We start from the raw sequence: 17,023 nt of genomic DNA, 5'->3' as shown, positions 1-17,023 counted from the left end.
CATTAAACGTTATTATTTCAAGTAGACCGACGATCGTTTTATAGCTATTGCGGCAATTTTCAAAAATACAAACCTAGGCGGTTGAAAAATATGCCTGTTCGGTTATTTCCAATCCAAATAAACTCCCCGCCAAATGAATCCGAACGAGATCGAGCCAGTTGCATTAACGGTTCCTTAATTAAATTCCACCGCGGTGGTAGCTTCGTCTTACTTATTATTATTATATTGCGTCACAATGCGCCTCCTAAAGTAATTAAAGATTAATTCGACGAGATAAATACTTTTTTTTACAATTAACTTTCGTAACAAATATTTTTCGATTCGATTATAAAAGTTTTTCATATCTTTTTTTTTTCTTTGTTGTCGGCAGGGTGTCATTCGGTAGTTCAAAAGGATCGATGGTTGAAACTCTTATTTTTGAAAGTCCAGTACAAGAAGAACCGGAGCCAAGTCCTATACCAGAAAATCCGACGCCGTTTCCTGAAGATCTAGATCAAACTATGTAAGTAAATTAAATAGTAGTAATAATTATAGTAAGTAACAAATATATTATGCAGTTGAATAGAGTTAATCAAGCCTTTTTCAATAGTTTAAAAAATATGCAAGTTCAAAATTAAGGTTTGAAACAATTTTAAAAACTTTGCCAAGATTAAAAGTGGAACAAAATAGTACTCTAAAAAAATAGTACACTCTTGGGAATAACCTCAGTTTACACGCAACAACTTGACTGTGATTATGAACAGTAGATTCTTCTCTCACTGTTGTCTCACCACTTACACTGAACTACATAGAACGGGATGACTGTATTGTTACACAGTCTGGGTTGTGGCCAGTCTTAGACGAAAACATTTTTCTAGACTAATAAAACACTCTTTAAAGCAATAAAATTACTTTGTTAATTATTCTTCATGTTGAAGAAAATTTAAAGTGGGATTACCTCTGGTTGACGGAGAGAAAATGTGTATATCAACAGATTTACTTTAAAAAATACAAAAGTTGTTTAAACTTTATCTCATGAACAATAAAATTCTAATAAGGCTTCGTTCGTAATTTGATTTGAGAGGTGGGACACATAACCTGTGCGTACTTTAATAACATATTTATTAAAATAATACCGTTAAAACGTGTTTTATTGTCAACAATTAAAGTTTTGAGCTTGGAATTACAAAAAATTCCACCATCATTAGTTCTGCCATTTACACCGACGTCTATATAGATAAATTTATAATCATCGGCGCATGTTGCTAATAAACTATAGCTATGATGCTCTTTGTAATTGACAAAAATAATAGCTTTCCTGATGTTCCCTGTATATAATCGAAAATTCTTCAATCATTCGTATACTTCTACAAATCGATTCATTCCGCTTCATTGCTTTGCATATGGAGCGTTGGATTCCCATAATGTTTTTTTAAATTTTTATTTAATATAAATACAACTGTAAGAATTATGTTTGTGTAATTCTATTAATTAAAATTATAATCGTTGATGAGATTGATTTCATAGTTAATGATTTAGTTAACAATTTTTTTTCCAAACATATTTTGAGCACCTAAAAAATCTCTAATATAACTGAGACAATTTGTTACATTGCCTATACATAATTTTTTAATTCTAAGGTATTTTCCATGATTAAGTACAAAACGGCAATTTATGTTTTAATTTAGCAGTTTTAATTTAATGAAAAATCAAAGTGTACACTATCCAATAAAAGCTTTCAGCTCGATAATCTCCAGATCATTTAGCTCAATCTTATCATGATTGATGCACTCAGATCACATTTTAGCAAGCCTTTTGTTTGTCCAGCGTGTAACACTGCTCATAATGTCGTTACTAAATAATAGCTGCCACACTGATAGTGGATCAGCTTTTGATCATATTCTTGGAGACAGTTCATAAAAATTTCATTTATCAAGGGTTCGTCATCATCGCTTTCTGCTGATTGTTCTAAGGTACTATCATGATTTTCATAGTTGTCTTCTGGGACTTTGTCAATATCACCAGTACCGCGATCTACTTCATCTGTATCACCTAAGTGAATTCGTTTTGGGATCGGTCATATTTCTACGAAAACTTTTCAGCCAAAGTCTCTCAGTCTGCTTACCGATGAAGTTCTTGAATATCAACGTAACAATGTTTATACATCGTTTATATGCTGCCTTTCAAGTGGCACCTCCGTGGCTAAGGGTTTATATTATGACGGTGAAAACGATATTAGACTTTGAAGAACGGTACAAATACTCTAAGTTGTATAAGAGCCTGCAAATATATTCAATAATTACTAAAAATATCTATGAATTTAAGAATTTAATTTTTTTCCTATGATATTTGAGGATTCTTCTAGAGATCGAATAATAATTTACAATGATACCCATAGAATTTTAAGAATTTTCAGACAATTCTCTCTGATATTCATTAAATATTAAAAAATATCAGATATTTCTATAGATTGCAGACATTTTTATAACTTTCCAGGACGTTTTCAAGCATTCTTAAAGATTACCATAGAAAATCTAGGGTATTCCCATAAGATTTCCAACAACAATTTCCACAGAATTTATAGGAATTTTAAAGAGTAATGAAAGTTATGAAGTAAATCTAGGAATTTTTAATATTATTAACAAATTTCTAAGATATAATTGGCTTGTAAGTATTCCTAAAAAGTTCACTGAGAAATTTCAATGATTTTTCAAAGAACACAACATTCAGTTTTTTCAAGTTTTGAGCCACTTTCAGAGAATACTTAGAATTTTCAAGTATTTGCAGGGATTTCTAATCTACTTTTAGTGATATTTACAGGATTTGCAAAGATTTTCAAAGAATGTATAAGGGTTGGTCATGGATGTCTAGTCAAGTACTAATTTCCAGGATTTTCAAAACGATTTCCATAGAATTCATTGCGATTAATTCTGTTGGTAATGATAATCAGAAATAACAAACGCTTTCAAGAGATTTCTAAACATTTCCTAAGATATGTAAAGAAATCAACACCTTCCCTGTAATCTCTTCTTTGTTGAAAACAACTTAATCTTCATATGCAAATAATTATTGAATTTTGGGGCAACAAAGTTAGCGGATTAGAGAGATTGTCGTCAAGGTCACTTTGGTCGAGACGCTTCATTTTAGACCCCTAAAAATTAAACGAAACTGATTGCACAACCAATACTTTATGTTTTTTGGATGTAATGAATGTTGAATGTCTCATTTACACTGACTTGTCCTCGGTTTAAATCTTTACTTCTTTAAAGATAGAAATTGTGAATTTGATATGTGAGTACTTACTGACTACCGAGGTCTCGAATATAACAAATGACTTGTCAAATAAAACCTCTACTTTACTAATTTATGGCAAAAATATGTTCATAGAATTTTGTGATGTCATGTTTATTTCTAATCAATTATATTAATTGTTAATTGCATGTTATTGAACAGTAACTCATTATATACCTCATTCTAATGAGAATTAATCGACTTTTGAAATAATCCCATATTCATTAACTTAAATTATCCCTCTAATTATATCAACCAGTCAATCGTTTCCAACAACAACTTTTAATGTAAACTCACAAATTTGTTGCGTAAAATAAGTAATATTAGTTTCGCTAGTTTACCTTTATCAATAACATTACGGTTCAACCCAAGAATTAAAAGGTCTCAAAAAGTGCATGAAATCACTACACGCCAATGTAGTGATAAATCAAACTGGGAGCACGTGTCAAGGTTTCTAGCGGAATTTTTAACATTAAAACAACAAGTAAAGTTCATGTAAAATTTTTTTATCTAAATTTTGATAATAAAAAGAGACAACATATCTTTATTCGGCTATGGACCTACATTTGCAGATCTTTCCACCGTAGAAGATCGTTACAAATTATTTATAATTTATAGATACATATTATTTATGCATTATTTTTGATGTTATGTCACAAAGTTATTCTAATAGCTTAGTTTTATGTCTGAGATTTTCGTCGTTATTTCGAGATAAGCACATATCATTCAATAAATGTCTTTTCAATATCCTGTTAATAAATTTTTGTTGTAACAGTTCGTGTCTTTCCGTTATTAGTGTATAGCTTTTTATTTTGAGTGTTGTGTAATGGATTATTTGACGTTTCAGTGGAAATTCCATTATTTTGATAACATTTTTGTTTAAGTTTTGTAACATATCTTTTAAGCTTTAAGTTTTAAAAGGACCCTAAGACAAAACTTTTATGAACTTTTATCTTAAAATCATAAGTATTTGATTTCAATATTTAACGATTTTAATTCAAATCTAATTTGATTTTCGTCCATCTTTATTGGCAAGCAATTGGAATTCATCAATCATAGAGTGGTATCACTTTTGATTAAATTTTAGAAATTAATTCTCCTTCGGATTATAAATGAAAAGTGATAATCAATTTATTAGAAATTAATGAGATTATACAGGTGATTTATTAGCTCACCATCAAACTTTGACATATGATAGCTAATCCAATTACCAAAAAAAAATGTTAATTAACATATATCTTATTTCAATTATTTACGAAATTATAACACTTTAAAGTTTTCTGCATCGAATTTATTAATAGTCAGTAAAATCAAACATTCAACAAAAACAAAGTTGTCATTGTAATATGACAGTTTGCTGTAAGGTTTATAATTTCGTATATCGTTTACATATAGCTCATTAACACTTTTTTTTGTAATTGGATTAGCTATCATATGTCAAAGTTTGATGGTGAGTTAATAAATCATTCTGTATTTTAATCCTGAAAAGTGCGTTTTTAAACTATAAACACTATTCATTAACATTACATTCAAAAATTAATTAATACAACAAATTTCTTTTTTCTTTTGTTGTAATATGTAATAGTATATTATTCAACAAGCGTATAATGGCATCTGTTACCCACGAAGATGAATCTGAGTGGGTAACATCCATTATACGCAAGTTGAATACTATACTTTATCTACAACTATTTAATTTTGAAAAAAAAAAATCAAAAAAACAAAAAAAAATAAACTTGATAGACATTTCAGACATAACCTCAATATAGGAAAGCTGTCATTTCTGTTTATATTTTACTTTTTTATTAGTAGGCTGTGTCAGAACTGTGGAATAATGGCTTCATTATTCAACACTTTGTCAGTCATCGGTAATGCGTGTCATTACCCGTCAAAAATCAAATGTATAACGAATAGATAATTAATTCAATAGTTGTAGATAAAGAATATTATAGCATAGCATTTCTTTTTTTACTTTGCAAACTTTATTTAAAAAAAAATAGTCCACAATCAATACAACATTATACAGATTTCTGTCGTTTAAATTATCCTTGCCGTATAGTGTTGCGCTCTAGTGGCGTTTAGTCGAAACGATCAGTTCCCAGGCGTGGTGACGCAAATATCGCGTTCGCTCTCGGCCCGCGCAAAGCGCTAACCTTCCGAAAAGCGAGAACCAAAGTCCTAGCTAGACGCCGTACTGCAACAGTGTCAGCAGTGTTTTACTGTGTTGTCACGCCGCCGCGTCCAAGAACGTTTATTTGACGTTTTGACAGTTGCGCTCCCGGTCAATTATCGCGTGACAGTGTATCTCAAGAACATTTGTTTCAGCAATTCCGAACGTCGTCGATCACAAAAAGAGGTATGTTTATGTCAAGATTTAAAAGAATAACAACTGAATAGGGGTTGCTAGGTGCAACATAAACAAGAGAATTAATAAAGCTTGATGTTTTTGTTTTTTCGTGTCGTATTGATTTTGTTTTTGAAACAAAGAAATGTAGAAAATGTAGGTTGGATTAAATACGAAATTAAATTATTATTTTTTATATGGATAAATGTCCAAGAAAATAAAATTAAATTAAATTACGGGTGGTTTTCTCCATGTAGTTTTATTATTTTTGATTTTTGAATTTTGATTGATTTTTTTTATTCGGAAATATTTGGTAAAAATGATACGCAAACGAGAGTAAAATCGGTGCGTCCTCATAGCGCATATTTATAGTTAATCGATAGAAATGTGGGTCGATGTTCGTAAAACGGTGGTAACGTGTCAAAAACCCGCCCCAATTTCAAAGGGACATAAAACCTCTCGGGAACAGATCGTACAAAAGCTTCTTGGATTGAATAAATCCAAGTCCAATAATAAAGAAATGGAAACAGGTTTTTATGGACCTTCCTTGGCTTATAAAAATCTTATTACGTTACAATTATACACTTCCATTCTAATGGAAGTATGTGAGTATTTTCAAAGTGGAATTTATCGTTTTGAAGGGGGACTTCTTTAAAATAAGCGACCACGGAGCTCTCGCACCCTCACCCTCCACTTTCAACCCCTTGCTAATTCTAAACTGCAGTAGACTATTTGTACAATGTATACAATATAGATGAGTATAAAGGTAGACCATTTTGATGGAAAATGATGATTTTATGAAATTCTGTTGAAATGTGTTCCATAAAAAAAATTAATAAAAGCTATTACAGTAAAATCTCGATATAACGGATTAATATGGGGAAGTGATGTTTGAATGAATAATTTTGATACAGACAAATTCGAACAGCTATCCACACCATTGCGTTCTTTATTAGTTAGATCTACTTGTAGTTCAATAAAAATATACAACAAGCTAGCGTTGAATAACAACTAAAAGTAGAACTAACACTAGAACTAATACAAGGCCTAGAACTAGAATCATTCGGGTTTAGCCGTCTTGAGAGACGTGCGGCTAAATCCGAATGTTTCTAGTTCTCGGTCTAGCGTTAGTTCAAGTTTTGCAGCCACTATCGCTAGAACTAACACAAAATCTAGAACTAGAATCAATCGGGTTTAGCCTACATGAAAGACGTGCTTTTAAATCCGAATGTTTCTAGTTCTAGGTCTAATGTTTGTTCTAGTGACAGTGATAGGTAGCGCTAGTTAGCATAAGATATCACTATGTTGCATATTTTTTTATTCCACTAAAACTAGAACTAACACTAGAACTAGGAATATTCGGGTTCTCAAACTGGAAACTTTCTAGTTCTAGGTCTAGTGTTAGTTCTAGTTTTAGTCTAAATAACAACCAAAACTAGAGCTGACACTAGTACTAGAAGTAAGACTAGACCTAGAACTAGTAACATTCGGAACCAACATAATAAAAATTATGAACTTAAAAATAATTAATTTTCACTTAAAGATTGTACATAATGTAAAATTGATGTTATATGATTGATGACTATGTTTATTAACAAGTTTTTTTTTCCTTTGACTTTCAACGTCTGTCGTGAACAACTACAATGCATTCGAGATTTTTGTTGAACTATTCTTCTTCAAGGATCCAGCGAAGAACGCCAACAGCAGATGGTACGAACAAGGCATTGAGCTTTACATCGACTTAACTTTCTTCAACTAACCAGCTAAGGACACGAACACGGTCATCTCGGTATAAAAGGGTCCCGAAGGAAACGTAGATAGATGATCTGTACGCCACCGCTTTTCGACATAGGTAGAGGCCGCCTCGTTTGCTACACAATAACTTATTTTATATCTTTACTCTAAGGAGATCACTAAATCGTTTTCATTTAATAAGAATGATTTTTAATATAATACAAATGGTATATATAAATGGTCTATTTCTATTGGTTAAAAACAACCTTTATAGGTAGTACTGATAAGTACATGTGAATTGAATATTGTTCCAATACCCAAAAATAAATTCCTAAAGCTCACACAGATATCCAATAAGCATATTGCCAACATTTTCTAAAATATTTTAAACGATCCTAGAAATGCAACTGAAAATGCGTTTATACACAATGCATTCCTTACCACCCTTAGTTCTCAAGCGGCATTGTTGCGTATCGTAGGCGATGTTGTGCAGGCCATTATTGACACTTGTTCAATGTATGGGTTTTACTTGTGTATTGTGACAAGCTCCTGACCGATAACTTACAGCAAATTGTGATGGATGATGTCCTTGACGTACAGTTTCCCGCAGAGGGATATTGTGAGTCCCTTATTTTACATCATGTACACTTGACTTTTCCGACTAAAATTTAGAACTGCAAATATTATTTTTACGAAGATGTAACACAAGTGATACGCAATCATTCTATCCAACTGTTGCTATCATTAAGCAACAACTACTGATATTACTAGCTTTTGTTATGGATAGTGAATTGTAATGATTCTATAGGTTGGTATGGTTTATGTTTGTTTTGTCATTATTAGAGAATACTTAGCACTATCAGTGACATATTTTACCTCTATGTTCTTAATAACTCCGAATTTAAAAAATTAATAGAATATAAATATTCTACTTTCCTTTTTTCTATTTTTCTACTTTTAACGAAAACCCATATTCTAGAGAAGAGGATTAAATAAAATTATTGTGGTTCTCACAATCATTGGATACATTCAATGTCCAAGAAACTAGCTATTACTATGTTTAGGTGTAACCATTTTTATTTTTTTCTTAACATTTTGCTACCTTTTACAGTAATTATATTAGTTTCATTACCGACCTTCAGTGCAGATTCGGAAAAGTGTTTTATCGCAGGTTATTGCTCATCCTCTTTCCTGTATTCTAATATCAGTGCACTCCCATCCGGTATTATTTTTAAATGAGCTGTGGAAATTATTTTCTTTCAATATGTTACAGTCATAAACGCTCTTCCCATTGACAGATTTTTCTTTAATTATAAGAGATTTGTAATTTCTATATAGTATTTTTCAAATAAGAAAACACTTCTTTTAAAAAATTGGAACAACCTCTTTCATTTTTATTATCCACCTGGTTTCTAATGCCTTTGTTAACAATCATTATATATACTCTAAGATCTTATCTACTTATTGATAGTTTACCCAGCTAATTTTTTTGGACGTGATATCGATTTCCATCAGACTTTTACTTTTAGTTGTAAATGTAACATAGAGCAATAAATAAAATTTCGTAACCTCTCTTAACGTTTTACAATATACCTATTGTAATTTTTCTTATCATGAATCACGTTCTTTGAATTTAATAAAAATTGTATCTATTTTTATATTATAACATAATCTAGGAATTTTAATTGGAGTTTAATTTTACAAAATCGCAATGAATCATGAAATCAGAATTGAAGCAAATGAAAAATTTTTATATCAAGAAATATTTTAATGGTGAAATATTGATTCTAAAACTATTTAACATTCTTGAATTTATCTTATATAGTATTTATAGGTTTTAAGAGAAAATCCGAAATATTTTGAACTAAATCGGAATCACAAATCTGTGCTATAATATTTACAGGATTTATAGGATATAATATCAATATAAATAGGATTGGAAAAGAGAATTAAAAAATTTTCCTTAAAGTTTTTGTTATTGCCAATACTCGACAAGGTCACAAAGTGTTTCGTAACAAAACGTACTTAAAATTCTTTTAGAGTACAATAAAAAAAATAATTAAAGTAAACCATTATCGAAGAGAATATTGTTGTCTTCACAAAAACGAATAATCTTATAATATGAACTACGGTTGTCAAATATTATAGAAAAAACAAATTTAACTTTTATTATCGCTTGATTCGTAATGCTAGTTGAAACTGAAACATCAGTTGAAGTAATTTATGGCAGCAATTTATGTCAGCAACCCATTGAGCCAACCCATTCCAGCTAAAACGCAAGAATGATTAGCTTAATGTAGGGAAATAAAATCCGTAAGCCAACCAAATTTTTAAACTTCAGCAGTTGAAATATGTCGTTCGGAAATAAAAAGTCATAAAAGTAATAATCATGTCTAGCACTGTTTTTCATCTTATTACGTCACAAATAACGTAAATATGATAAAAGCTACCTTTTACATAAAAGTTGAAATCAAAGTGACATTATTTTTTCACAAGTTTATTTTTGTTGAACAATTTAGAATTTTCTACTTTGAACACCTACTCCCAAGATACACTGTATAAGAACCACTGTAGTAATGAATGGAAGAAACTATAAACTGGAAAAGACATGTGGCATTAAAAATAATTCAAAACTATTTTCGTAAAATGTATAGTGAAATAGTACATTTATTTTCAGTACAGTTTGTAAATAATAGCGAAAAATAAAGAATGTTGAATTACTGCTTCTCATTTGTTTGGCTGATGGTTAGTTCCACGAGCAATAAAGTCACGATACTTGGATGCAATCCACCAGTTGACGTCGACTACCCACTCAACAAAATCGTCATGAACTTTCTTTGGTTGCCAGTTTTTCAGTGAATTATTGTGGTGGTAATATATAGATGCATCTTTGAATGAATATGTTCGATAAGATAGTTTTCAATCCTTATTGGTAATAATGTCGAAATGGTCCTTTGTACACAAAGTTTTTAACTTCAACATTTAGAAGCGAATTAGCGTTTGCCGTATTTATTTGAAACTTGCCTCTATTGATGAAAATTTTTCGCCCATCAATAATAAATGTGCCACCAAACGCACAACATTGGTTTCCTACACTAGACGCCTTTTGGTACTCTATTAGACGTTGTACCTAATACGACACAAAGATTTTTCCTTTCGATGTTTTTGAATAACAACAAAGCTATTACTTCGATTGCAGCTGACTTTGTTCCCGTGCTAACTTCAAAAGCTTTCGAAGTCGGCGGACAATTATAAAATATTATTCTATGATCGATCTTTTTCTTTGTCAGGTTCTCAAAGCTTGTGTCATTAGATTTGAAACTAGCACACCACGCTCGATGCCATCATTCCCTGATTGATCATTATGCAGCTTGAGCAACCTAAACATTCTAAATTCTAGTTCAAAGGTCCTATTTCGATTTTCATAAATTCAAAAGAAAGAACGTAGTTTATAAGTTCTTACGGTAATAATTTCACTGTGACCCAAAAATTATTGCCACTAGGGAAATTACAAAAGTAATAAAAAAACTCTTAGACCCCATAAAACTCCCTTCCAATACGATATTTCCTTTCTTTCTTTTGTCTTCCTTAATAACCCTGTCTATTTATCCAGCTATTTAATACGTTTTTAAATATCCCCATAAAACCTGTAATTACCTACTTAAACATTTAGATTGTGTTTAAAAGTAAGATAGAGAAATCAATAAAATATCTTTAAAACGCGTTCGATTAAACATAGAATGTTTCTCGTTGCCTTTAAAGAATTGAGCTCAAAGCAAACGATCGCCCCTTTAGGCAATGTCCTTGCACGGGAAGTGCGTACTACGCATTGAGGACAGGAAGGAATTGACTTTCATCGTAGTGTACGGTAATTACAGTTAATGTACCGTGAAAGAAATACCTTATAAGATAGGGTTGTCACCGGATGTTTCTGTTTTTCAGTTTATCGTTTTTATACTTGTTTTTCGCTTTGTCTTTTATAACTATATAACGAATAAAGTGTTTAGATCTTTAAATTTATAGGAGCGTAATTTTATTTTTTTATTATATTAAACAAAGAAGTTGATGCATTCTAAGTTAATGATTGCAAAAAAGTTTAAGTGATTCATCATCCACATATAAACTACAATCATAGTGGATTTACATAAATGATAATCTAATTTTACTCCTACATGTGAGATAAATTCGGAAATGGCTCAGAATATTTGTCGGTTAAAGTCCTTGAAATAAACGTTACATCATATTTAACATTGTTTTGGCGATTCTCGTCATTAAAAAAAGAACGCCCACTTTTGAATTGTCTACTTAAAATTACCATGTTAAGTCTGCAATTTGTCCCTAAGCGTTTATGTACATGGATTTATATTTTTTTGTAGTGATGAAATTGCAATTATAAAGTTTTTGCTGCCATAAAGATAATTACATTTAAGAGAAACCATAGTTTCCAATAATAACTTTCCGAAATAGTTATCCGCAATATTCCGGGTTAATAATCTCTGTTACAGTGAAGCCAGTTGTGTTTACAATCGCGACATATCGTTCCGCATTTAGCTAAATATAGTTCAAAGGATCTTTAACAGCTATGTCTAACTACTTCTCTACACACTAGTTATCGGTCCGGTTCCCACCAAAAGTATTCAAAGACGCCAGGCGCCGCTTCGGCATTTCAAACAGTTAAACATACCGTGGCTAATGAGACCACAAGGTCCTCTTTGAGGTTCAATTGATCACTTAACTTTCATGAATCTTGATAACTCATAAGCACAAATAATTGGTCTTTTTCGATCCAAATATTTAAAATAACAAGTAATTGTTAACCGTTATAAAAATGATGCCTTCTATTTTTAATCTAACAGCACTTATCGGGATTACTGTATTCTATTTGAATAGCATTTTGTTAACGTCATTGCAACTCCATTTAAAGATCGGTTCTGCTATGGAGGGCTATGACATTAACGGAATGCATATTTCGAAGACGAAGTCGACAGCTAACAGTAACCGACGACATGTAAAATCACGGTATACGCAATATGCCAGTAGACGTTTCGTCGTCTTGCACAAAGGAAAAGCGGTAATCAAATTATAAACGGATTCCAATTTATTTCTAGACGGTTTGTCGTCGTCTCATCTAATATTCACGTCTCGCTACTTCCGTATTTTCTTGTCGTTTTAATGCGAATACATGCTATGCACCGGCATTTACATTTTCTCTTTGTCGCCGTTGTTGTCGTCGATGTATGGCAAACGTAATGGATATTTGAATTTCGATTATACCAAGCAAGGAAAATACGTATTTTAAAATGCTAAATTGTTGCGGTTGCTATTTGATTTAACTATTATGTATACATACATTGTTTGTAGTTTTTTATAGCATAAAATAGTCATTAACTTTAATATCATAAAAACAGAATCATCGGCGATAGTCTCGATAATTCAAGATGATTTCAATACTATAATAATATGATTTAAAAATGAATATATAGTGAATTTCACTTAAGATGCAATATACAACCACTTGTTGTGCAGCACTAGATCAAGAACTACAATCATTCAGGTTTAGCCGTCGTTAAAGATGTAAGGCTAAACAAACCCAAATGATTCTAGTTCTAAGTCTAATGTTAGTTCTAGTGACAGTGCAAGTGTAAAACTAGAATTAACACTATACACTATACCTAGAACTAGAATCATTTGGGTTTAGCCGCACCTCTCTAAAGAGGGCTAAACCCGAATGATACTAGTTGTAGGTATAGTGTTAGTCCTACATAGTAACAGTGCTAGTATAAAACTAGAACTAACACTAGAGCTAGAATCATTCGGGTTTAGCCGTCATTAGAGACGTGCGGCTAAACAAACACAAATGATTCTAGTTCTAGGTCTAATGTTAGTTCTAGTGACAATGCAAGTGTAAAACTAGAACTAACACTATACCTAGAACTAGAATCATTCGGGTTTAGCCGTCTTTAGAGACGTGCGGCTAAACCCAAATGATTCTAGTTCTAGGTATAGTGTTAGTTCTACATAGTAACAGTGTTAGTGTAAAAGTGTAAGTGCGTAGTAGTTTTGTTACTATGGTTACTGCATTTATATATTGCAAGTTACATGAAATTCCCGGTAAAGTGAGTATAACTAAAAATTCATTACTACCGTTAATTAAAATCTAGGCGAACAATTTCTGGTTAAACAGATTGCAAATTTATTCCATTTTAACATCTGTTTATCTTTAAACGTATCTTTCCCATTACGTGTATTTAGTAATTCCACCTGCCAAATGCAAAATCATTACTCATCCATTTATCAACAAACCGATGCAAATATGCTCGGTCGAAGCTCATTAGAATTCCACCACCTTCATTCGACCTACACGACTACACAAACACCGCGCATATACTGTAACATTATCACAAACAGCTGCAGCATAACCACGGCTCATAAACTCGTAAAACATTTTCGAGTTCCATCAGAAATTGGGTTAACTTGTAATGTGTCTTGACTCCCACAAGAACGGGAAAACGTACCCGGTAAAACGAGTCGTTACGTGAAGTCGTTACGAGATAATCTCCTCCGGTCTCCATGACGTCACCTTTTGCGTGACCTTTGTAAAAAAAAGTTCGCGAACCCAATCTACAACGTCGAGGCGGTGTACGTGTGTGGAACCTACACCAAGAAGTCCAAGAACAACGTCTCGGTCGTCTCAACGCCGTTTCTGGGGCGATTCGCTTTCTAAAAAATGCCGATGGCTAAACAGGAGAAGTGGTAGCGTGACAACCGCTAGTCTTCGACACTTTCGTCTTCGTTGAGTGCGAAACCGGCGATCACACCGTATATGGGAAGAGTCGCGAATAACCATATTAGTTGTTGTTACAGTGCACGGTGCGACTTCGTTTAAGCTGATGGTGACCAGTTGCTACCGTCGTTTTTCTTGGTTTGGCTTTTGAGGATAAACTTGCTTGTTGAAGTGAAGGTTGCGATGATGTAAGTGTGAAATGAATGTGCGACCACTTACCTTTATCGTTGTTACGTCAGTGTTCGATAGAAGAAGTTGAAAATGTTGAGTAGGTCATATAAATTTTATGTCTCAGAGTTATTATTAAACTGTCAGAGAGTTTAAAAGCGGTTTTCGTTTATAATTTTGAACAGATTCCCATGAAATTAATATCTTTCGCAACTTTTATTCGAAAAACTATTTACAATAAACTCAATATTGTAGTACTCCTAAAAATATGTTTTTTGTTTTACCAACATTGTATATCAACACATACCAACATTACATTCAGGTTTAAAAAGGAGCATTATGTAGCCGAGAATCTTTTAGATGTCCATACTATAGTCGACACTATTCAGAACTTAATCATGTATATTTTACGTACAATTGCGCGCGTAATTTCTTGATCATGTTCAGGATATATAGTACATTTTTAATTTCTTTCCATTCTATAAGCAAACTTTAACACAATACTGAGTTCAAAAGAAACTTTAGATAGGTAATATGATACGATTATGACAGTTAGGGAGTGTTTATCGAAATAGCAAGGATGGACTAAATTTAATGATAATTTATTGTAAAGAATCTCGTCTAAAGAACCTTAATTCGGGCACTATACCTTGTTAGAACATAAGTGAGCACATAGTGATAGAGAGTATTTTGACATTAAAAGAACTTACTACATTTCGTAACAGTTTGGATCAAAATCAACTCAATCCAGTACTTTTATTTCCTACTTTACCACAATACATTGGTCTAGTATCGAATTTCTGACAGTTTTCTTTTAAAACTTCATAATTTTAAGTTTCATTTTTTAGTAAGATTCTTATTTGAAATTTTAACTGATACCATATCCCATATGTTATTTTTCAAGCCGTTTATAATACATTATCAACTAAAAAGCATGTAACTTAATTAAGTTCTGATTTTGCAATTGATTTTGCGTCTTCTTTTGCCTTAATAGACACAAATGGATAATGCATAAATAAATACGAGAATTCCTAGATGATTAAGTTTTGTTTCGTTTTGTTGTTTGAACTTTTCCTATGTAGTATCTGGAAATACAACTATCTACTTCATCTTAGTTCTAAGTATAAGTCATTTGGGATCGTATTTTATAAACAAAGTTTATTTGTCTGGATACACACGTGGATTACAATTGTAACAGAGACCTGAAAGGCACCACGATACACATCAATATACAATACCATACTAAACATGAAGAATTAATTACTTTCTTAAAGGTAGTAAAATGTTGGCAACCCAATATACAACCTTATAATAGCAACAAAATAAGTATATAATAATATGTAATTAATAACAATTGTAATCCACCTTTGTATAGAACGAAAGGTAATGTTGATGCCTTTGTGACGTTACAACGCATAATAATATGAAGTCTTCAGTTTCGTTACGTACTTAATAATAAAATTACTGTCCTGTTTTTCTTTGGTACATAACATATCAAGGTTCAATGTTGTTTGATAGTAATCATGGAGAAATGCAAAGGTTTGTATGGTTTTGGGATAAGGTTATTTGGAATAAAGAGTTTCTTCTTGCAAACGGTGACGCAAATCATAATTTTTTTCCAGATTTTGTCAGCTAACTTAAGACTTGTGAAAAGATTATCGGTTGTTATTCCATATCCAAGACAGAGATGACATTTGGTTATTAAGTATATTGGCAGAAGCACAATCCGATAAAGTCCATATTTTTTAGTCAATACTTGTCCCGTTTACCCTTCATATATACACGAAATGGCACCTTAACTTGAAATAAAACAAGTTGTTTATCTATACACACTTGAAGACTTGTTTTGCCGAAATCGTGTATGTTTATGGTATCGACTCCAGTATTCCAGATGATTTGATCTGGCTCTCTGCGATCTTTTCACTTAAGAGTAGTCCAAAATATGCAAACATTTCAGCATACTTTGCTATATTCCATTTTTATTTCAAAAAATCAGCATTGTGATGTATCACGGTAACCGTGCAATTCAGACAAATAAATTGCAAATAGTATTGTAAAAGATTTTCTTGCTATACATCTTATAGTTTAGATCCAGCCCCATTGACGACAGAGGTTATAAAATCCGTTTTGGATTTTAAAGACTAGATCTATCGATCTAAATCATTTCCGCATTGACGACATTTTTTCAGTATACATTTATGCGGTCTTCAATTTCATGACTGAGATTTAGCAAAATAAGTGTAATCCAATAATATTTTGACTTCTTTGTGGCTAGTTTTCCCCTAATATATAATGACAAAAACATAAAGAAGAAACCAGAAGTATTTCTTTCTGAAACGGATTACACAAAATTTACCAACAAATTATTTAACACATGTCAAAATCAAAGATTTCCAAAAATCTCCAATCATTAACTTAATCAAAAGTGTTTAGAGAACAAAAACCATTTCTTTTTATCCAGAAAATACCAAAGTATAAGCTTTGTATGTACAATATGTAATCTATGTTAATTCTATAAATAAAATAGATACACAAAAATAATCGAGCTAGGTTAAAAAAATTTCTATTCTTTAAACCGACATTAATTTAAATAGCAAACACACAACCAAATATAACCACAAAAAAGTAGTTTTTTTATGTACCAATTCAATTAACATCTATGACTAACGATTCCACTCGTAAATTTGCTTCAAATAAAATGTTTTTGTAAGAAAGCACGCGGC

General features: G+C 31.7%; 1 protein-coding gene across 1 annotated transcript in view; it reads left to right on the top strand.

Moving 5' to 3' along the window:
* The window catches only part of LOC111417357 (serine-rich adhesin for platelets), a 177,854-nt gene that overhangs the window by 112,605 nt on the left and 48,226 nt on the right, over nucleotides 1-17,023 (top strand). The window contains exon 3 of the mRNA XM_071196672.1: nucleotides 371-502. Within this exon, the coding sequence (XP_071052773.1) occupies nucleotides 371-502 (132 nt within the window). The remainder of the gene's footprint in view (nucleotides 1-370; nucleotides 503-17,023) is intronic.

Source organism: Onthophagus taurus, chromosome 1 (assembly GCF_036711975.1).
Source record: "Onthophagus taurus isolate NC chromosome 1, IU_Otau_3.0, whole genome shotgun sequence".
Lineage (NCBI taxonomy): Eukaryota > Metazoa > Arthropoda > Insecta > Coleoptera > Scarabaeidae > Onthophagus > Onthophagus taurus.
This window is presented reverse-complemented; position numbering and strand designations above follow the sequence as displayed.